The 23,913-nt window shown below is 41.1% G+C and overlaps 1 protein-coding gene across 1 annotated transcript in view; it reads right to left on the reverse strand.

The window, feature by feature from the left end:
- Positions 1–17,616, reverse strand: part of LOC132651259 (neurotrophin receptor-interacting factor 1-like) — a gene marked incomplete at its 3' end in the record, with an annotated part of 31,068 nt that extends 13,452 nt beyond the window's left edge. The window contains exon 1 of the mRNA XM_060376497.1: positions 17,461–17,616. Coding sequence (XP_060232480.1) covers positions 17,461–17,616 — 156 coding nt within the window. The remainder of the gene's footprint in view (positions 1–17,460) is intronic.
- Positions 17,617–23,913: the final 6,297 nt, after the last annotated feature.

Genomic DNA, 23,913 nt, shown 5'->3' on the forward strand with positions numbered 1-23,913 from the left:
TCCCTCCCTATTTCTTTTCCTTTCAACCATCCTTCCTGGTCACTTGCCTGGCAACCCAAGAGATAAAGAAAACAGGGATTCTGCATCTGTCCCAGATCCAACATTGCACACAGGAACCCTGCCATAGCAGAAAGAGAGAGAGAGAGATTGACATGTGGATTTTAATAATGTATTATAGCTAAACCATTAGAAACAGAAAATTTTAAAAAATGGTATTAAAATTTGCATTGAGAAAGATCAAGTTACTAGCAAATGTGGCAAGCCCAATAGAATAATACAAAACTGTTTGACATAAACTTTAACCTCAGAAGCAAATCAGAAATATACTCTAACTCCTGAAACATTGTAATTTTTAGCCCAGATGATACAGTCAGCAAAGGAATGTATTAAAACTGCAGGAGGAATAAGCTTTTCTAGTAAAAAAAAAAAATTAAAAGAGCTTATATGTAGAAAAATAGCACTACAGAGAAAATTAAGAGAAATGCATCAGTCTGAAGAGAATAAACACATGCAAGATTTCACAATATGTTAAAAAACATTGCCCTTACAATGTTTATTTATCAAATAGATGCAAGAAAACAGCATGAAATCAAGAAAATGAGAAGAATCAATACACATCTTTAAAAAATAACTACGTTACTGGGCTCAATTTCTCAATAAAAACAGTCTATCAGACTGAATAAGAAACAGAATTCATCTGGTTGCTGCCTCTAAAATCCTCCCATCAACACTAAATGTAGACACTTATTTGTGGTAATAGGTTCAATAGGATTCTGAGGAAATGGAGCCAGAAAACTACCATGTATTCAGATATTCCATTGCCTGAGAAAACATACTAAAAGCCAAATGTAGTCAATATATTTAAGGGAGGAACACTTCATACTCATTAAAGAAAAACTGAGCAAAAGATATTACAATAAGCTGGAGGGTGGTTGCAGTGCATGCCTTTACATAATCCCAGCACACATGGAGTCAGAGGGAGGTTGATTGCTGTGAGTTCAAGACAATCCTGGTCTAAAAAGCAAGTCCAGGAAAGGATATATATATATGAAACAAGTGCACTCAATTTCATAAAAGAAACAAAATTAGATGTGAAACAACAGACAACAGATTTACCCCAAAAGGGTAATAATCAAAAATTCTTTCTGCCAATAAACTGGTTATCTGGAAATAAACTAATCTAAGGAACTGTGGAATTAAAAGACAACATAAGTCAAATGCAACTAACAAATACAAGTCAAACATTAAGTCACTAGAAAAGAAACCAGAAGATGGAAAGACTGCACACGCTTAGGGTTTTATAGGAATAACCTTGTGAAAATGTCCACTGTACCAAAAGCTATTTATATAGTCAATGCAATCTTGACACCAGTTTCAAACACAATGTAAATTTTTTCAGAAAAAAAATTGAATTTAGAAAGCAGTGTTAAAAACTACTAGAAATTTGACCTTCTACTAGAAATTAGACAGATTTTTTTCTACTAGAAAACTACTAGAAATTAGACAGATTTTTCCAATCTGTCTTCCCCATGCACACAAAAATTGAGCTCATTACCTGACTCAAATGATTAATTTTTAAAAGTCTGTGGTGGAACAGCCTTTAACTTAAGAATTTAGGAATTTTATCAAGGAGAAAAGCAAGGTCATTGTTCTGGGGAGCAACAGACTGGGATCAATATGAACTGATCCAACATAAATTCTCTCAGAAATATTTTCCCAAAAGGCTGAAGATACAGCTGTTCTAGAACTAATATGCATCCCCAGGGAGAATGTACTCCAAACACAATTAAATGGTTAAGTTAGGAAAAAAAATCTCTTTAAGAGTAGCATGTATCCAGCTCTAGATCATGCTAAAAGAGAAGACAGCTTAGAACAGATTTTTATTTCCCTACATGTAGTCATCCTTATGTCTCTTTTCAATTTAAGGCCCAGGTATATATTAAACAATTTCAATATGGACTAGAGATTTCAAGTCTAGCCACTAAGGCAGATGGAAGATTTGCACAGCAAAGATATTCCTAGAACTATATATGTCCTCTGCTACTATAATACAGCTGGTTATTTTTCAGTGCCAGGGCCATAAGTGGAAGGTCTCTGAGGTTTCAAATGAACGGAAAAGTATAAGGTATAAAAGTTGGAGTGGGAAGGTCTTGTACATGCTGTCTTATCATAACTAAGCTTTTTAAGAAAACTAGCATCTTGTACATTACTTCCAGGGAAGAAATGGAAGGAAACAGGAGACATCTATGAATTAATCTCTCATAGAAAGGGATAAAATCATGAGGAGTCTATTAAAAACAATATTGCACAATGGGAACATATTTACCAAGGCCATATTGACCTTTGAACTAAGAAATTCTGCTCCATATTTAGGAAGAGTTGAGTTCTCAGAATCTGAAGCAAATCCTCCTCAAATGCCCTGCCCCACATCTAACCCAGATATATATCTGCCTTTAGGAAAGGAGGGCAATTTTATTATACCTGACAATCATGGAGAAATCACCCAAGGCCTAGTCCCTAGGTCATACTGACACTGCCAATCATATCTGAGGAGTGTGAGAAGCTGTTATGCCATTTTCTATACATAAGGACCTCAGGGAAAGCCCTGTTTGGTCAGGCCAGCCCTCAAACAATAGTGATTACCCTGTTCAAATTGGTGTCAGTAGATATCTTGCCCAAGTGGCAGAACTGATTTTTCTCAAGAAGAAAACTGCAATGTAAAGGCACACCAGGCTTTAATGTTGGCTGACATTCTGCAATACCCCTACTGAGAAGGTTGTTAGATGCCTCTTCTTGAACATGGAGATGGTCCAGTAGTTGCTATGAATCAGGGCTGTCCCCTTGATTATGGTTAAAGAAAAAAATTGTATACAAACCTCGGGAACAAACGTATTCCCTAGCATCCTAATCTCTAACAGGCTTGGCTGGCATGCTACTTATCTCAGGGATATTTTAAAACAAACTCTTACCTGATTTATATTTGTAGTGACTTCCTATCTCCTAAACCTTGGTAAATCCTTCACATCAAGAATTCTACTCCTTTATATCACAGCTTTATGATGAAGTGCTACTCAACAAATATGTTATTTCCAAACTACACAAAATTAACTCCAAATGAATTTTATACCTAAATGTTAAATGCCAAGATCAGAACTTGGAGAAGGCACTAGAGGCCTCTCTGAGTTTGCATCCTACCAAGGACATTTCTACGTTCAAGCCCCTGCTGCAAATACTTTGCGAACATGCATCCCCATAATAGGTAAGGAGGTGGCCTCCAGAGTCCAGTCTTCTCCAAGCAACTTTTAAGTTTTGCTCTTACATTTTCTTAGCAAAGTTTAAATAACTTCACGTTCCCAAGCTTGCAGCACTATCTCCCACCAGACCCCCAGAAATATTTTCCTAATTATCTGTTAACTGCTTAAATTTACTGGTACCGGAAAAGAGGTGCCTAAATTGTAAAAATATATCACCTACAAAGCCCTCACTATGAACAGAAGTCTCATTTCTTTGGTCCCTTATCACATTGAACTCCGGACCAAACCTCTAGCGGGATAAATTCAGACCTTGGATTCCAGATCTAATGTTTTGGAAAATAGTTAAAGGCCTTGAGCCCGGTTGTCCTGGATCAGCACATCCTCCGACAAACTCCCTTGCTTAACTCACAATTTTAAATTTTGATTGGATGACCCCCACACTCACCAAGGGAGCCTAGCTTTGTGGATATTACCTTTTAAAAATACAATAAAGCTCACCCCCTTGGGGACCTTTCAGATCCAGAACTGGCCGCCTCCTTGAGCTCATAAAATAAAGCTTTCCTTTTAACTTTCTGTTCCTGAAGTGAGATTTCTCGGCTTCCACCCCTAACCCAATATAGTGAAGATGTTCAGATGCCCTCAGTGCATTCAAGATTAGGACAAGGGATCACTCCCCTGGCTTCTTAGGGATGTAGGTTCCCACCCAGCCCCAGAAAGGACCCTACATGCAGGTCCTGGTTTAGACCCTGCTCCACCATGTTGTGGGCAGCGGACACACACTCACCATGTTGCGACTTTGGAACTCGCCTGAAATCCCCTCACAGCACACAGCAACCACGCTCAGACCACAGCACAAAAACTATTCAACTCTGCTCAGCAACACTGCAAACAAGGAGCATGGCGCCAGGAAGAACCTGTCTCTTCCGCTGACTAGAGGGATGTCCTCAGGGTCCTGATTGGCCAGTGAGTCTTGAGTGACATGAGCACCTCCCTTAGGGTTACAGTTTCCCGGAGCAAAAATGAAAAATGTACAGTGATTCCTGGCGCAGCTTCCCTTTCAGGAGCAGACTTTTTCCAGACCTGCAGATATTTGTATTTTATCATCATTTGTGCCTGTCCTCCCCTAGCCTGCCTTATGTCTTACAGCACTCAGTAGGCAATTTCCCTCTTCCTCCTGGAATCAAGGTGGATATATGCCACACAATCCATTATTCAACCTGCCGCAGAGTGAACAGTCTGTCCTTCAGGTGGCAGGGTGACAAGAATATTAAGAATTAGAGAGAAGTTTTATAAAATGCAATGAGATTTTTGTTCTGTGATTTCACGCTAGAGTCAGGTAAACCGCAGCTACTTTTCTTTGGGAAGGTATGAGACAATCCAGGGGCAAAAAGCAGGGAACACGTGACACTTTGGAGTACTAGTGTCAGCTAGCACTTCTTCCTCAATGGGAAGGTCTGGAAAAAACAAATCTGTATTAGTAAAGGCTCTGTAGACGAACAGAACTGATAGAAAGAATTTCTCTGTGTATGTAGAAAACTATTTTATAAGAATGGCTCAAAGGCTGTGGAGAGTTGAATCCAGTAGCTCTTCAGAATGTTTGGCTGGATAACTAAGCTTCCTGATTATCAGAATATTCCAGAATTCCAAAGAAGTAGACCCTAATGTCAGTGAAAACAAAAAGTTACTAGCCAGAGCTTAGGCATGCAGGACAAGAGACAGATTGACCATCTTCAATGTCCATTATATATGCAGGCTGCCACCAGATATGTGGGTTAGCCTAAAGAGGGAATTTATCACCTCAAATAGTCCAGATTAAAGAAAGGTTTACTTATGTCAAAAGATATAAATAAAATAAATCTTTCACAGTACCTAACTATTTGGGTTTTTACTTACTTGAACTACACTATTGTGCTTTCATGGTAAGTTTGGGGTTTTTATTTGTTTGTTTCTTTTCTTTTGTTTTTTGTTTTGTTTTGTTTGTTTTTGTTTTTCTACAAAGGGTTTCTCTGTGTAGCCTTAGCTGTCGGGACTTGCTTTTGTAGACCAGGCTAGCCTTGAACTCACAGAGATCCACCTGCCTCTGCCTCCCTGAGTGCTGGAATTTCCTGGAATTTCCTGTGTGAGCCATCTTACATTGTGGAATATAATATAACCACATCTTCTATTCTCCAATCTAAAGCAAGAACCACTTGGCTGAGGCTTCTGAGTTCTGCTGCTTGCTGGGGCTGGAACATGGAATCATTGTTCAATGAATTCTGAACAAACTTCCTTTTTTCAATGCTTTTCTTCAATGATTAAGGTTGGCTCTGCTGGTACTTGCTCCGTAGACTGACACTGAACTCAGAGATGAACATGTTTCTATCTCATGAATACTAGTGTTGAAGGTGCATAGCACCATGCATGGCCTAAGTAGTACTTTCACAAAATGGAAGCTTGGCTGCATGGGGTCTTACACTGAGGTCACTATTCCCTTATTTCCATTTCTCTAGCTCTTTTCCTAGTCCACAGTTACCAAACTCACATTCCTCCAAGGAAAGCATGATAAGGTCTATTACAGCAATACTCCAGCTCCTGGTAACAACTTTAGTCTTAGTTACAGTTTCCATTGCTGTGAAGAGACACCAGGACCATGGCATCTCAACAAAAGAAAACATTTAATTTGGGATAGCCTATACTATACTTTCAGAGGTTTATGTCATGGTGTGGGACATGACAAAGGAAAGGCAGGCATAATTCTGGAGAAGGAGCTACAAGTGTTCCATCTTTTTTAATTAATTAATTTTTAAAAATAATTACAATTCATTCATTTTGTATCACAGCTGTAGCAAGTCATGATCAGCTTATGCTTTCAAACCACAGCAGCAGGATTAATTTGTTGTGTACATAGCAGAATGAATGGACAAAGCAATAAAGGAGAAAGAAGAGCAAAATAGTAATGACAGGAAAACCTTGGTTTTGACAAACAGAATTCTTGTTCTTTTTGTGTAGTGGCTGAACATTATATGGGAATTCATGACAAGTTCTGTCTCAGGCATATCTACATCTGTGAATTGAGAAGCATTGCTCTCAGTCAAGTGAAACAAAGAAAAAAATTGAGGGGCTGGAGTGATGGCTCAGAGGTTAAGAATACTTGCTGTTATTACAAAGTTTCTGAGTTCAATTCCCAGCAACCACATGGTGGCTCATAACCATGTATGGTAAGATCTGGTGTACAGGCAGTATGTTGTATAAATAATAAATAACTACTTAAAAAAAGAAAAGAAAACAAACTCAGGTCATTTTTTGGTGTTGGCTTTCACTAGTTTTTATTTAGGAATTACAGCAGTTCCTGCACATTTCATTCCAGAAGAATACTCTTCTTTCCTTCTAAAAAAAAAAATAAGTGTTTGAATTCAAATAGAAATAAATATGAAATACAATCCAGTACAGCTATTTTTATTATATAATATGTTAAAAATAAAGAAAAGTGTGTATAAAAATGTTAAATGTTTAAACACATTATCGAAAGCAAAAGTGAAAATCTTTCCATCTATAGTGATTATTTAATCAGAAAAAAAGCGTCATTTTTCTGAGAAATCATATTTTTGTTCAACTGTAATTTATTGTCATTGTTTACATTCAACCATGTCAGTCTATTTCTTAAACTCATTTGTAGTTTTGCATGCAGTGTTATTTATTGGCAGAAATCTCTCATACCATCCAAGTTAAGCAACTTTCTGGATTTTTTTTTATAATCTACTGTAACAGCACATTTGCTTCTCCTTTTTATAACAACTCTTGCTACAAAAATCTTGATATTTAATTTTTCTTATCCACATACCATCTAAAAGAACATTAGAAAAACCTTTTGAAGGTGATTGTGTGAACTAGACTCTGTGCTTTTAGCCTGTCATTTACTATTGGCATCTGAAGTGTAGACAAAATTGATGGATCTCTCCTATCCATCTGAAAAAAAAAACAAAAAACATGTGCACTAATAATTAAAATCAGGAGGGAGAAAAAGTGGGTTGATACTGCCTTTGCTGCTATTACATGGTGTCTCATGACTAATACAGCACTGACTGTGAGAGTCAGTTATAAGTGTATAATCCTTTAATGGTTGCTATTGTCTTCACTCTTTTATTATGATGTCCTCTTGAGGTACAAGATTATCCTGGGTAAACAAGCATAGGAGGAATTTTAATATGTAGGCAATGATGAGTATAACTGCAATGAAAATTAGAACTGTGATACTTGTCAATACCAGTTACATGTGACTAGAAAATCTAATGAGAAGATTGCTTTAACCCATAGCAATTATATCTTTTTATAAGAACTCTGCTCATTGTGGTTGTTATGTGACCATACTATATGAATATATTAGGTGTCACTGAACTTTGTCCAAAAGGACACTTTCTATAGCTTGAACATCATTTGACAAAAGTTTAAATGTCACACACTTACTGTTTTTTGCCAAATTAATGAATATAATAAAATTCACCCATTTCAAACACTTTACCTATGTTTTCAAAAGAAAAAGATAAAAGACTGAACTTTCAATTTGCAGCATGAATTAAAAACAATCCAAAGAGAATTCCTAACAATTTATTACAGAAAAGCTGATTCAAAAGCCATGTGCCATGTAAAAAACTCAGAATTCTCATTATGACTATGAAGACATTGTACACACACTGGTACAACATGACTTCTGTACTTCCTTAAAACTAAAATAATCAAAAGTTTATACAGTATAAGTGAAAGAATAAGTAGATGAAGACAAAAATACAGAAAACATAAGTCCCAAATTATATTCAAGTTTTCATTAAACAACCTAAGGAAACAGGAAGAATGTGAACCTGAACAATGTTACAATTGTATGTGCACAGAAATCAAGCAAACACAAATTTCACAACTCACACAAAATAATTTCTGACTCTCCAGCTACTACTTATTTCTCTTCCAGAGAGGTCCCATGTTCTATACATATCTCTGTATAGGGAAATGATCAGAAAGGTCAGTTATGGATCTGCAGCTCCTCAAGCCTATTTGTAAGTTCAGCAAACCCAGCCACAGTGATGCCCACGCAAAAATAATTTTGAACTATAATTTCATGTCAGCTTCCTGGACATATGGATAATGGCACAAGATGTGAAATCTGCTGTATCTACCTGCATAACACATGCACACTTGAGAAACCTCTTCAGCTCAGAAATTTCTTTTGTACCTGGAGTTGAATTTTCCTTAATCACACCACTGTGGCTGCTGGTAGTGGAATGGTAAGGAAATTCCAATTAAATGTTGCCTAACTGACACTGAAAAAGATCAGGCGGTTCCTTTGCAAAGGGAACTAGATTAATAAAATACTGTGTGAACTTAATCCTGAGTGCAATGTTACTTGTTTAGATCTGTGACCTGACACACACAGCTATAGTGAATGGCCTGTGTCTCAAGCCTCAGAGCTGACTTAAATGTGTCTGTGGACTGGACATATCTGCAAAGGACAGTTCCATGGTTGAATATTCAATATTCAATGGATCATGCTATAAGGGGAGTGTCAACATGAAACTATTGGAGGCCCAAAATGGAATGGCAAGTGATGTCAGTGACTCCTATGGATCCTCAAAAGATCCATGTATCCACTGCATACAGTGTTCATCTCCTAGGGACTCATAGCTCACTATTAAACTCTCAAAATAGATCTGAAACTAGGGTTGGGACGGCTTCCACCTTTTTTACAGAAGTTTCCTAAGGTGACCTTGCCACCACACACTTTTCCTTATAGTTGCACCAAACTTTGTTGGTGCTTGAGACCATAGGGTGGTCTCATTGGCTTTTCAGTCATTCAAAGACTTTTGCACTGGACAATAAAGTTAGACCTGCACCTTCAGTCTGATTTCCCAGGATTCTGGGTGGGATCTTTCACCACTCCCACACCTCCTTCACCTGAATCTTGATCCCCACAATGCTGTCCTCCCCAATTGTACACCCACCAATCTGGTCTGTCTTCATTCATCTGACATTAATTATTACTTTTTGGGAAATTACAAAAGCACTCACCCTGCCACAACAAGTTCATTTTCACAATAGTGAAATCAGCAGCTCTTTGAGTACCCTATTTTTCTTTGGGATCTACAAAAGTAACTAGTCCTTTTACTGTAGTCTAAAAGCAGATGCTGAGCATGACATGCAAGTCTTTTTCCTCTTACTGTAATTGAGAGTTGACTGTATGATTCAAGTGGGTAAATAAAACTGAGTGATGGTGCCACCCTTTAATTGAAGAAGTTATTTAAATTAATAAAAAGATGACAAGCTCATTTCCCTGGAGAGCAATAGAATGGTATCCTGGTGATAAAATTCAACATGGGAGCAACTCTTACTTCAGAGTAAGGCAGCTTTTGCCTCTGAGAAGGCAGGCTCAGAGAAAGAGATACAGCTGCTTCTATGCAGGACCAGAAGTTTATTTCAACCACCCTGGCTGCAGTCTATCTCAGGGCTATGACATCATCACAGGAAATTTTATTTCATAAGATTTATTTATATTTTATGTATGTATATATGGAAGTTTTTTTTTCCATGTATCTGTGTACAGTACAGGTAGAGGCCAGAAGCAGGCATCAGATTCATTGGGAATGAAGTTAAGGAGCTGTTTAGCTAAGAACTTCTTTCTGAATTGGAACCTATGTCTTTTGTGACACCACACAGTGATCTTCACTGCTATGGTATCTTTTTAGGCACTTTTCATTTCAAATTTATTTTTGTACATGTTAATTAAAATACATACATCATTTCCTCCTTTACATGGCCTTTCTCCATCCCTTCCCATATTCTTCATTTCAATTTTTCCTATTAAATATGTAAGTGTTTTATAAATATATATACAATACTTGCTGAGTTTTTCTGTTGGGTGTATTTATTGTTGTACATTAATTAAAATATATTACATCAATTTCCCCTTTCCATATCCTTTCTTCATCCCTTCCCAAATTCATCCATTCCAAATTTTCCTTATAAGTATGTGAGCAATTATGTTTAAATATATCAATTAAACCTGAATCCATTTCTGTTGGTTCTGTTTATATGGTTTCAGGCCTGAAGACTTTCCATTGGATATGTAATGAGGGAGTTAATCCCTGTCTGAGGCTGATTTCTCCACCTGCAGGAGAATTCCATTCATTAATGACTAACAGGAGTCTGATCCTGAAGTGACCTAAGCTGCCTTGAAAAAGAAACATTAGAATAGAAAAGAGAAAGCAGTAAATATCTCAACAAACAATTGCTAGTGCCATGGCTCTGAATATCTGCAGCTGCAGGAAAGACTATGGACTTTGGCCTGGGCTACTAACTGCCTCTCTTTATTCTGACGGTCTCCCACTATACCACCGATCATTCACTCCTTGGGTGACCTTGAAACCCTGAAATTCCTGCCTATTCTTTCTAAGTACCTTATGTCACCATACCTGGCTGAGGTGGCTTCAACTTTATTTAGTGACATAATAGAATGATGTAATGAGTAAGATTAGCAGTTACACTTAACTATATTACAAAACCACATATTTCTTTGAGCCTCAGTTTGACTCTCTGTAGAATGAAAATAGAACTCTGTCCTACTCTTAGATGAGTTATAATACACTCGATGATAAAGGAAAGCAATATTGTTCAGAAATGGACTTTAACCAGGAGTGCTGCGTTAGATGGGAGCTTTCTTCTGTTACTGGAGTTAGGAACATAGCCCATGTTCTAATTATCATATAGTCAGGTTCAGCCACTCATCCTCAATAAGCCAATTAAAAAAAACCTGATTTGCCAAGCTGTGACATGTCTCCTATAATGCAGGCACTCTGGAGGGAAAGTGGGTATATCTAGGATATAGTGAGTTCCGGGGTAACCAGTGATACATACTGGGATTATCTTTTTAAATAAAAAAAGAGAGAAAACAATGACAGAAGGAAATTATTAATAAAAACTGAAAACATATTAACATATTTATTCAGTAGTTTTGACCAGAGATGAGGTTATAAGGAAACTATTACATCCTCTAGGTCCTAACAGTTTTAGATGGAAGGCAAAATACACACAACCAAGTATCTAACCAAGCCATATAATTATTTTTTTCTATCCTTAAATCTGTCTATCATTCTCAGCTCCTTTATCTCTCACAAAGTATTCAGACATTGAGTTAATGATTGTGTAGGAGAGAATTTCTCATGTGGAGGAATCAGCCTTTTCACAAAAAGAGATTCGAGGGGTAAATTAGAATTTCATGGAGCCCATGGTTTTACTAGATGTTCACCTTAGGGAGAGATATAAATGTCTTTAGAATATCCTCATTCCTATGAGACAGACAGGTCAAAGGGATGAAATAGTGGGGAATGAGGAGCTTTAAGATCCAATAAGATTTTTTTTTTCATACAGGTCTTTCACTTATTTGTTTAGAGTACACCAAGTTACTTTTTGTTATTTGTGGTTATTGTAAAGGGTGTTGTTTCTTTCTCAGCCCTTTTGTATTTTGTATAGAAGTGGACTACTGATGTTTTTGAGTAACTTTTTTATCCAGCCACTTTGCTGAAGGTGTTTGTCAGCTGAAGGAGATTTCTAACAGGCAAATCATGGAAACTAGAAAAGATCATCTTGAGTGAGGTAACCCAGAAGCACAAAGACACACGTGGTATATCCTCACTCAGATGTGGTTATTAGACATAGAGGATAAACATACTGAGATCTATACTGCTGCAGTAGCTGGACAACAGGGAAGACCCTAGGGAAGATGATCAATACTCATTCAGAAGGGAAAATGCGGTAGATATCCAAAGCAATAGAAGACAGGGAATAGGACAGGAGCTTACCACAGGTGGACTCTGAAAGAATCCACTGATTGAGGTATCAAAGCAGAGGCTGAGACCCATAGTCAAACTTTAGGCAGACTACATGAAATTTTATGAAAGAAGGGGGAGATAGAAAGACCTGGAGGGGAAAGGAGATGTAAAAAGGGACCAATAGAACCCCAAAATAGTGGGCCTTGGGGCCCTTGTAGAGACAGATACCTCAACCAAGGACAATGCATCGAGAAGACCTGAAAAGCCTGCTCAGATGTAGCCAATAGGTTCTCTCTCTCTCTCTCTCTCTCTCTCTCTCTCTCACACACACACACACACACACACACACATGCACGCCACACTTATTCTTGAAGGTTAAGTAAGACAGACTCCAGCAGGTAGGTTCCAAAAAGCTTCTTTTTATTTAAGCCTCTCTTCATTTAGCTTCTCTTACAGGCTATTTTTTTTCTTTACACAATCACATACATACATATATACATACATACATACGTACATTCATGCCTGCATACATACATACATACATATATACACATTCACATACTGGGTAGATAGAGCAAACTCCAGAGAGCGAGTTTCAATCCATCTTACATATATACAACTTGGTGGATGGAATAAACTCCAAAGAGCCAGTATCAAACCACCTTACCTACATATACATACATCATGATGGATAGAACAAGCACAAAAGAGCAAGTTCCATCCCAACCTTACATACATACATATACATACATATTTGTGGATGAAACAAACTCCAAAATGTAAGGTTCAAACCACTCTATACAAATACACATCGGTGGATGGAAAAAGACCCAGAATGCTAGTTCATATCACACTTTCCTCTTTTTCCACAGCTTATCTATCCCAGCAAGATCTTTCAAGCAGTACTAAACACAGAATGTGGTTACACCCTATTTTCTTTAAGTGAATGATTACAAAGAATATACCTCCAAAAAAAAAAAAAAAAAAAAAACCACACCACATATTCCGTAATACCTTCACATGACCAACTGTTTTATGTATTATGGGTAAAAAACAAATATGAAAAACAAGTTATTGCCAAGACCCCATATACACTTGTAATTAATGAACTTGTGATCAATTAACAAGATGAGCAAGCAACATAACTTCTCAGCCACCTTTTTTTTTACTGGTAAGCTGAAATTTGTGGTAATTAAGAAACCATTATATTAAAAAGTAATCTTACAACATTCTTAAAAGGATTTCAAATCTAAACTTTTATACATATAAGACAATCAGCCGCCTCTACATTAAATCTTAAAGGGATGTATATCTGCTCATTAACTTGTATTAAGTCATATCAAGAAGCTGAGGGCAAAACAAGTATAAGGAATCCAATTGCTGTCTCAGTTACAGGCACAGCTGGAGAGTGTCCAGTCAGCTAGTGCTACCTTGGGTTTTTGTTTCTGCTCACGAAACTTAAAGAGTCCCCAGCTTTACTATTAAGAGTGTACTTTTCTTAACTCCACATGGTTCTCTAAGATTTTTTTTACATCAGACTCATTAGCAAAAACATCTTACCTAACCTTGTTAAACAATCTGCAAGTTGATATGGAGAAGGGAGGTTAGCCCAGAAAATGGGTTGATATGGGCAGGAAAAATCAGGGTAGGGAGTGCAGTTTTCCAGCCAAGAGAACCATACTAAGCTTTGGAAGGACTGAAAGATTTCTGAAAAAAAAATTGGCAGCTAGGTCTGTTTTAATATTTTTAAATAGATACCTCTGCCATTTATCCCAGGCTTAAAACCTACATCTATGGAAATATAAACTTTAGAGAGCACCATGATCTGCACAAGATAATGATTGTCAAATGAGCCCACATGGAAGAAAGGTAACAAAGAATATTATACTTTTTTTCTTTCTTAATATCTTCTTTCTTTTTAATGAAGGTTAGTTACCCAGGCTGGACTAAAATTTCTGCTCTTAATTTCTTCTCTGTCAGCCACTGTGCTTGGCTCAGAAGATTCCATACTCTGAATCTTGCCAGCAACATTCCTGTGAAATAAACATTAGGTATAACTCCTTTTACAGAGCCCCACCCCCAAGGCACTGGTTGATTGGGTATCTCACATCCAGAAACATCTAAAATATAAAATGCTATGATACCTGAAACTTTTGATCTGAAGCATTCCAGAGATAAGGTGGTTCTCTTCCTGCCTTGGGGGCTTTTTCTCACCAACCCAGGAAAGCAGGAGCAGGAGAAGATTGGGTGTAAAGCTTGGAAGACCAGCAAGCATGACAGAGATTTGCCATTCTGGGAAGCCCCACAAAGAGCAAGTTAAACTTTAATTTATAAAACAATGCTATATACTCCTTGGGATACTTCAAGGATAGGTGTGCATAATTGTTTAAAATTAGGCACATCTAAGATGCTTGATTTGCATTAAACAGCACACTCCTATCATATGAACAAGAACACAGTACCTAATTATCCTATAGGTGAAGGGAGGGGAGAGTTAGCTAGGAGTTGTGTCCAAGGCTATCCATCAAATGTGGTTGGTGGCATCTATATCTAAAGACATTCCTTATGAAGTCAGGCAGAGATCAGTAGGCTCTGGTGGGGAGAGGGACTCCTGCACCTTAATGTCCAGCTCAGAATGGCTATCCAGAATGGGAGGGCTGCAACCAGAAACAGCAGGGTACTTCCAACCAGAGAAGAGACATTCAGCCTTCAATTAGGGTGTAATTGAACAACTAAAAGTGGACATCTTTTGTTGGCAGAGCTCTTAGGCTTTTCATATTCAAACTCAGGGCCTCAAGAGCAACAAGTGTTCTGAACCAATCAATAAGCCTTTGGTCTAAAGTAAACAAGTTCATTTCCTACTATGCACATCAGTCAGGTCACAATCTCCTTTTACTTCACCTTCAGGGAGTCTGAAAATATCTTCTGGTCCCCAGAGACACCTGCACTCATGTGCACATACTCGCACACATACCCCTACAAACATACTTAATTAAAAATAAAATAAGCCTAAAAATAAATCTTTAAATATCAACATTCAGCCCTACAGAAGATACTACAAGGAAAACTGCAGCCCAAGGAGGAGAACTACACCCAGGAAAACACAGGAAATATATAACCCCACATTAGCAAAACCAAAGGAAAGGAAACACACGCAAAAAAAACACACACATAACCACCACCAACATCAAAATAACAGGAAGTAACAAAAACTGGAAATTAGTATCTCTCAACATCAATGGCAGCAACTCCCTTGTGAAAAGACACAGGTTAAAAGGATGGACATAAAAAAAAATTCCTCTCTTTCTGCTTCATAAAAGAAACACACCTCAGCACTAAAAATAGATATTACTTTTATTAATGATATGTTCCTAGCACTGAATAGAGGGCTTAGCACCTATGAGCGATGGATTGCTCAGCAACATGGCCTACCCAGGAGATAGCTTACAACTGTCTGTAACTCCAATCATGGGAGAACAGACATTCTCTTCTGGCCTCCACTGATATCGTGCATGTACTTAGTATACACACTGTCAAAACTTATGCACCTAAATTACAATCAATTTTAACTTTTCAAGAAATGAGTACATATCTGGGAAGAACATGTGTTTTACATTAGGGAATCACATGTACATGCGTCTTTTCACCATTTTCATTGTCTTGTCCTCTTTGAGGCCAGAAGAATACACCCGATACCCTTGGCTTAGAAACACAGGTAGTTCTGGCCATTTGATGAGAGTGCTAGGAATTAAACTGCGTTTACAAAGGGCTCCATAGTTTACAACTATATACCGTTTGTAGTTCCCACTATCTGCTTCAGACTTCAGGTTGAGGATGTGAGCTCCAAGCTTCCTAATTCAGCTACCATGTGTGACACTTGTGATGACCATTTCACAATGATCCCAAAGCCCTCTACAACCATAAAGCAAATTAAACACATTTGGAAGTGCCTTAAGAGATTGTGTTTTGTCACTGAAAAGGAAGTAATACACACCCATAAATTTTACAACTGGATTATTTATTTATTGCTGAGACTCATAGACAAAATTTGGGCAGAGTGCAGGGAATCTTATGAACATACCTATCCAAGGGGAAGGGACAGAACTGCGGACCTCTGGACCTGCAGCCTATACTCTTATCCTCTGAACAAATCCTATACTCATATCCTCTGCAACAAATCCTCTTAACCTCTGTGCCACCCCTGCCTTAGGATTTTCTCTTTGCTGTTGCTCTTCTTTTAGGGCACATTCTCCTGTGTCTCCGCGCCCTCTAGTGGTGACGGGAGGCAACTTCTTCACTGCTTCTCTCCAGGACTGTCCCAGGTTTTATTGGCAGCATTTCCTGGCGCCATGGCAGGAGCACCCTCTTCTCCGGCAGAGTACCGCTGCGAGAGAGAAGCCAGAGGCTCGGCTACTGCCGGGCCAAGGGGCACAGGGCCTCAGGCACCCCATGGGGGAAAGAGAAGGGGCTAGAGAATTGCATGGCTGTTTTTTTTTTGTTGTTGTTGTTGTTGTTTGCTTGTTTTGTTTTTTGTTTTTAATTTTTATTTTCGGAAATGTGGCCATAGACCTTTGCCTTTAGCTCACGAAAAGGGATCTGACCCCAGGCAGTTAAGCAAACCTTCTGCCGTCCTCTCTCCATCACAGTGATGAAACTCCACCAGCAAAGCGACTCGGAGAGCAGAGGGTCTCTTTCCCCTATGTTTATGCCCTGTCCGGTGGTGTCCAGGGAACCATGAAGGAGCGGGGCAGACAGGGATGGTGGCCCTCAGGGAGAGCAGAGAGCCGGTGAGGGGGAGGCGTGGGCTGGGTAACTCCAGGAAGTGACCTCACTTCCTCAGATAGAACTTGGAACCCTGGTTACCAGGTAACCAGAGGCAAGCAGCAGCAGAGGCCTGGAGAGACCAAACCATCCGGAGGACATTGAGAGTTAAGCCCTTTCTCCTGCGTCCAGACCTCCAGAGGCTCAGGCCTCTGAGAAGACAGCCACGGTGGTCGCCTGGGCCGCTGCTGGACACCTCAGGAGCACTCCCTGACAAGCTCCTGGCCTGTTCCTTGCTGTAAGAGCAAGGTGAATGGCGCCTGCCTGCTGCAGGGGAGCTTTCTGCCTGCCCCCCCTCCCCCAGACCATATGATCAACAGTAATACCGGCTTGGGTGAGTGTTTCCCTGAAGACACCCAGGAACACTCTTCATGTCCCCTTCCAGCTTCGGTGTATGGAAAGGGGTCCTTGATGCCTCTCGGGGTTTGCACACTTCAAGCCTCCCTTCAGGCCTGATCCTTCCTCACAGTGAGAGGGAGCCCCTCCATGCCCTTCTCCCCCGCACTGCAAAAGGGAGAGAGAAGGCAGAAGGAAAGACCCCGCTCCAGGAAAATAAAGAATAGGGGAGGGGGGCGTTGAGGCAGAGGCCCGGCCTCTAAGAGCTCGGCCTCCGTGGTGAGGCTGTGCCTGGCAGCCCATTTCCCGAGCCGTGGGTCCGACCGGCCTGGGAGGAACGCGAAGGCCAAGCCCTCTGTGGGTGGGGCGGGGGAGGGGCAGGCGCAGAGCGCTCCTCCATTGTCAAGCGCCATCGCTATGGATACAGACGCTGAAGGGAAAACGCTGAGCTCGCCTGGTCCTGGTGGGCGGTGGCGGTGAGGGCGGTGATGGGAATCTGCTTCCTGGGCGCGGTGGCGGCGGTTGTGGCTCGGCTAGCGGACTACTTCATCGTGGTACGCTGAGACCGGAAGAAGCCAGGTAAGGGTGTGGGCGCCCCCTGAGCTCCGCTTCTGCCCCTGGGCTCCCCCTCCGCCCCCTCGGGCTCTGCCTCTACCCCAGAACTCTGCCTCCTTCGCCCCGAGCTCGGGCTCCGCCTCCGCCTCAGGCTCCGCCTCCGCCCCAAGCTCCGCCTCCTACACCGGGCTCCGCCTCCCTCCTTTCCCGGGCTCCACCCCCCGACCCGGGATCCTCCTTCCATCCCAGGGCTCCATCCACGCCCCGTCCCGGGCTCTGCCTCTGCCGCAGGCTCCGCCCCCAGGTTCAGCCTCTGCCTCCCGAGGCGCCGCCTCCATCCCCCGGGCTCCGCCTCTGCCCTACCAGGCTCTGCTTCTGCCCACCGGGCTCCGCGTACACACCGGTCTCCTCTCTCCGCACCGGGCTCCTCTCCCCGCCCAGCTCCAGTTTCTGCCTCCATCTCCCGGGCTCCGCCTCCGCCCCCACTAGGCTCCGCCTCTGCTTCCTCGGGCTCCTCTCCCGTCCCCGCCCCGGGCTCCTCCTTCATCCCCGGGCTCCGCCTCTCTACGCCCCGGGCTATGTCTCCCACCGCCCTCGGGCTCCGCCTCCGTTCCCTGGGCTCCTCTGCCGCCGCCTCCTCTGAGCTTCGCCTCAGCCCCCAGCAGCCATCCAGTGGGCTAGGTGGTGCTAGGCCTAGCATCGCAGCTGGGAGGCGGGAAGGAGAGAGGGTTGGGTCCCGAGGTATAGGAGCGGCGGGTCCACAAGTATCAGCCATCCCAATGCAGCCAAGCTTGGCTGGCTGTGGGCTTGTGTGAGGCACCCGCTGGATGGCGGTCGCAGGGCAAGGTCTGGGCGGTGCAGCTGGGGGCTGGCGGGCTGGGCGGGTCGGGAGAGCCTGCCTGAGTTCTGCCAAGAGCTTCTGTGGAGGCTGCTGGTACCCGGGACCGTGCCCTCGGGCCGCTGGGGTTGGGAGGGCTGGAGCACAGTGTGTGGACTTCCTAGGATTACGCTTGTGCCCGGCATCCTGAGGAAGAGAGATGCTGGGGCCAGTCCTCCCGGAAAGAAAGTACAGAGTCGGGTGCTGCCTCCCGCCTGCCCTTGGGAGGGAGGGGTGGGGGAGTTTGGACATCCCAGTTGAACAAAAGCCAGGTACTTGGAAAGGCCACAGGATCCGTGCACATTTCTAGGAACATTGTTTCAGGATGTATGTGCCAGCATTCCAGAATAAAATGGCTCTTCTTAAGACAGCCATCCAACCACTGCAGGTGGTCTCTCTCACTTAGCTTTCAAGTGATTTGATTGTTCTCTTTATTCATCAGATACTTCTTCATAAGGAACAGTTTGGGAGATACACTGCTGTTTATACTTTGATGGACTTGCATAACCAAGAGTATACAGGGTTCACACAGACTTATTTTCTTATTTTTATATCTTTGTGTTGTTATATATAGATAAACGAGATGTAATAACAAGGTTACTGTAGAGCTGGGGAAACCTCATTCATTTCAGGTTAATTCTACCAGCCCTGCAGCCCCTTGTCTCCAGAGGTGCTTGGGCTGTGTTTTGCTGATTGTTAGTCATTTGTAGCACTAGGGTACTAATGTTCTTCTCATCACTTATTATTATTTATTCATCCCTAAGAATTTGTTTAAGAGAAGGGATCCTTCACATTTTTTCTCCCTACTACCTATTTGAGGTCACTTAAGAGAACTGCCTGCAGGTTGGTGAGATGGCTCAGCAGAAAAACACTCTTGCTGGCAATCCTGGAGACCTGAGTTTGATCCCTGAATTCATGAAAAGGTGGAAGGCAAGAATTGTCTTCTGACCTTCCTATGTGTTCCCTAGTATGCATGTTTCACCTTCATCATGAACACACAAACATACACACACACGGACTAAAAAGAAGACATTGAGCTGTATTTAGAGAATCTTCATGCTGCTCCATAATACCACGTCATTTCACTTTTTAGTTTCTTACAGACATAGTCTTACCCAGACTGCCAGTGTAGAGAATCAGTTTTGTTTTTAATCTTGTTTAGTTTTCAGTTACATTGTTTTTTTTCCCCTAAAACAACATTATTTAGGTTATTTTTTTTGACAGATTATCTCAACAAAGCCATGGCTATCCTGGGCTTCCCTAAGTAGATCAGATCAGGCTGGCCTTGAACCTACAGAGATCTGACTTCCTCTGCCTCCCAAGTACTGGTGTTAAAGAACATGCCCAGCTTCCCCCACAACAATTTTGAAACACTAACAAACTTGAAGATAGTTCCAAGTATGTACAGTTAATTGCTCTTTTACTTTGGACATTTTGAGAGGAAGCTGCTGACCTTATGCCCTGTCACTCGGAATGGTTTAGTGTTGATTTTATACAAACAGGAACTTTGTCTTACATAATGACAGTGCAGTTATCAAAACTGGTAATTCACACTGACACATTATTGCATTTAATTTGAGCTATGTTGACTATGTTATTACTCACATAATTGTTGAGGAAGTTGGTACATTTAAGTGTTGCATTGTTTCTTTATCTCTTTAATTTCTTTTAATATGGAACACTTCCCTCATCTTTTTCATGATCTTGTCACTTTTGATGACTACAGATCAGTTACATTTTTCTTCATTAAATTATTTGTTCATTTTACTCCGATTCACAACCTCACTCCTTCCTATCGTCCCAGTTCCACCCTACCAACCACTTTCCCTATAACCCCCACAACCCACCCACCCTGGGATATCAAGTTACATCAGTATTAAGTACCTCTTCTTTCACTGACGCAAGACAAGGCAGCCCTGCTAGGAAAATGTGATCCAGAGGGAGGCAACAGAGATAGGAGCCGAAATCAGAGACAGCCCCTGCTCTACTTGTTAGGGGACCTACTTCCAGACAAACAGCCCATCAGTTTCATATGTGGAGGGGTCCTAGGACTATTCCAGGCATGTACTTTTGTTGGTGGATCAGGCTCTATGAGGCCCCATGTTACCAAGTGAGCTGCCTATGTTGGTCTTCTTGTAGTGTCCTACCCCTCTAGATCCATTAATCCTTCCTCAAACTCTTCCACAAGAATCCCTGAGTTCTGCCTAATTGTTTGGCTGTGGGTCTCTGCATCTGCTTTCATTATCTGCCAGATGAAGCCTCTCAGATGGCAGTTATGTTAGTCTTCTGTCTACAAGCATACCAGAGTATTATAGTGCCAGAATTTGGGTCTCTCCCATGGGTTGGGTCTCAAGTTGTGCCAGTCTTTGGTTGGCCATTTCCTCAATCTCTCTTCTGTCTTTTATTCCTGCATATCTTGTAGTTGACAAATTTGTGTCAAGGGTTTTGCCAGTTGGTTGGTGTCTCCCTCCCTCCACTGGCTACAAGATGTGTCCACTTCAGTCTCAATATCCCTGCTGCTAGGCATCTCAGCCAGGCTCACACCCCCATATTTTCCTAGGTACCTCCAGAATTCCAGGTCTTCATTTTATTTCAGAGATGCTGCAACACCAATTTCCCTTCTCTCCTAGCCCTCTCACCCCATCCACACTTTTCCAACATATGATCCCCCATCATGTTCCTCTTTTCACCCCCTCTCCCACCCACTTCCTCTCTCCCTCCACTTCCCATGTCAGTCCCCTTCTTAGGGGGATTCAAGTATCCTCTCTTCTACCCTCCATGTTATTTAGTTTATTTAGGATTATACCGTGGTTATCCTGTAAGATATGGCTAATATCCCAGGTTTGTTATTTTTGTTGACTCTCTCTAAGCTCTCTGTGTTCTCATGGATCAATGCATAAACTGGGACCAAGGTATCACAAAAGTGTAACACACTGTGTCCTGTCAGGTGGTACATACTTTCACTTTCATTACTTGTAATCAGTGTTTTCCAGGCTTTTCTACTACAGTGTTAATACCTGTACCCCCATGAGTACCTTAACACTCTGTGTCTTGGTCCTCATCAGAATGTTAATGCATTTGACATACACTTACATCAATATGGATTCATGATTTATGTGCCTTCTGCAGCTGACTAGACTGTTATTGTTTGTTTTAGACTGCTGGGGCTAAGTGACACATGATTAATAACAAAGGCTTTAGTTTTCACAATTGTAAACTCTGGAAAGTCTAAAGTTAAATTATAAGGTGTACTTGGGGGCATGCTTGTCTACAGTCATGTTCTCACTTTAAACTCAGTGTTCTAAAGGGCCACATGATTTCATAGGATCTCTTCAATAAGGTTCTGAACCTATTTATAAGGGCTTCACCACCCATACCTGAGTACCTCCCAAATATCTCCTGCAGTTCTGTTACTTTGAGTTTCAAGACTTCTACATAGGAATTTTGGGAGGACATAGATATGCAGATCATTTTGATGTTCAAATTGTTTTGTCATTTGACCAATGAGAGCTTATATATCCAGCTTCTGTGTCTTTTTTTTTCTTTCCATTTTTTATATTATTTTTTATTAATTACACTTTATTAACTTTGAATCCCTCTGTGCCCCCTCCTTCCTCCTCTCCCAATCCCATCCTCCCTCATTCTTCTCCACACATGCACCTCCCCAAGTCCACTGATAGGGGAGGTCCTCCTCTCCCTCCCTCTGATCATTGTCTACAGGGCTCATCACGAATAGCTTCATTGTCTTCCTCTGTGGTCTGGTAAAGTTGCTTTCCCCTCAGGGGGAGGTGATCAAAGAGCAGGCCAATCAGCACATGTCAGAGACAGTCCCTGTTCCCATTACGATGGAACCCACTTGGACACTGAACTGCCATGGGCAACATCTGTGCTGGGTTCTAGTTTATCTCCATCAATGGTCCTTGGTTGGAGTATTAGTCTGAGAAAAGTCCCCTGTGCCCAGATTTTTTGGTTCTCTTGCTCTCCTTGTGGAGCAGCTGTCCTCTCCAGGTTTTATTATTTCCTACTTCTTTCATGAAGTGCTCTGCACTCAGCCCAAAATTTGGCTACAAGTCTCAGCATCTTCTCTGATACCCTGCAGGGTAGAGCCTTTCAGATTCCCTCTGTGGTAGGTTCCTGTCCTGTTCCCTGTTTTATCCCTCTTCTGATGTCCATCCTCTTTGCCTTTCTGAATGAGGATTCAGCATCTTAGCCAGAGTCCTCCTCCTTCGTAAGTTTCTCTGGTTGTACAGATTTTAGTATGTTTATCCTATATTATATATTTAATATCCACTTATGATTGAGTATATTCCCTGTGTGTCTTTCTGCTTCTGGGATACCTCACTCAGGATGATCTTTTCCAGTCCCCACCATTTGCCTGCAATTGTCATGATTTCCTTATTTTTTTATTGCTGAATAATATTCCATTATGTAGATTTACCAAAAATTTTGTATCCATTTTTCAGTTGAGGGGCATCTGGGTTGTTTGCAACTTCTGACTATTACAAATAAAGCTGTTACAAACATGGTTGGACAAATAAATGTCTTTGTTGTATTCCTGAGCAACTTTTGGATATATGCTTAAGAGTGGTATAGCTGAATCTTGAGAAAGCACTATTCCTAATTGTCTGAGAAAGTGACAGATTGATTTCCATAGTGATTGTACAAGTTTACATTCCCAACAGGAGTGGAGCAGGGTTCCTCTTTCTCAACATCCTCTTCAGCATGTATTGTTATTTGAGCTTTAGATCTTAGCTATTCTGATGGCTGTAAGGTGAAATCTCGTGATTGTTTTCATTTGCATTTCCCTGATGACTAAGGGCATTGAGCATTTTTTTAAGTGTTTCTCTGTCATTCGTCTATTGAGAATTCTCTGTTTAGCTCTGTGTCCCTTTTTTATTGGATTACTTGATTTGTTGCTGTTTAACTTCTTGATATATTCTAGATATTAGCCTTTTTGTCAGATATAAGGTTAGTGAACTTTATATTCTTTCCCATTCTGTAGACAGTGTCCTTTGCTTTACAGAAGCTTTTCAGCTTCGTGGGGTCCCATTTATTGATTGTTGCTTAGAGCCTGTGTTGTTGGTGTTTTGTTACACCAGCCAAGACACAAGACCTGAGAAAGATATTTTCCTGGCAAGAAGAACATAAGAGTCCTTTCCAAAGCAATGATTTTCTTCAACATAGCAAGCACTGGGATTTAACTTAGGGCATATGGATATGTTCATATATGGGTTCTCTATTCAGAACCATGCTAAATTAAGTCCTATTCTGAATGTGA

Source organism: Meriones unguiculatus (genome assembly GCF_030254825.1).
Source record: "Meriones unguiculatus strain TT.TT164.6M chromosome 13 unlocalized genomic scaffold, Bangor_MerUng_6.1 Chr13_unordered_Scaffold_44, whole genome shotgun sequence".
Taxonomy (NCBI): Eukaryota; Metazoa; Chordata; class Mammalia; order Rodentia; family Muridae; genus Meriones; species Meriones unguiculatus.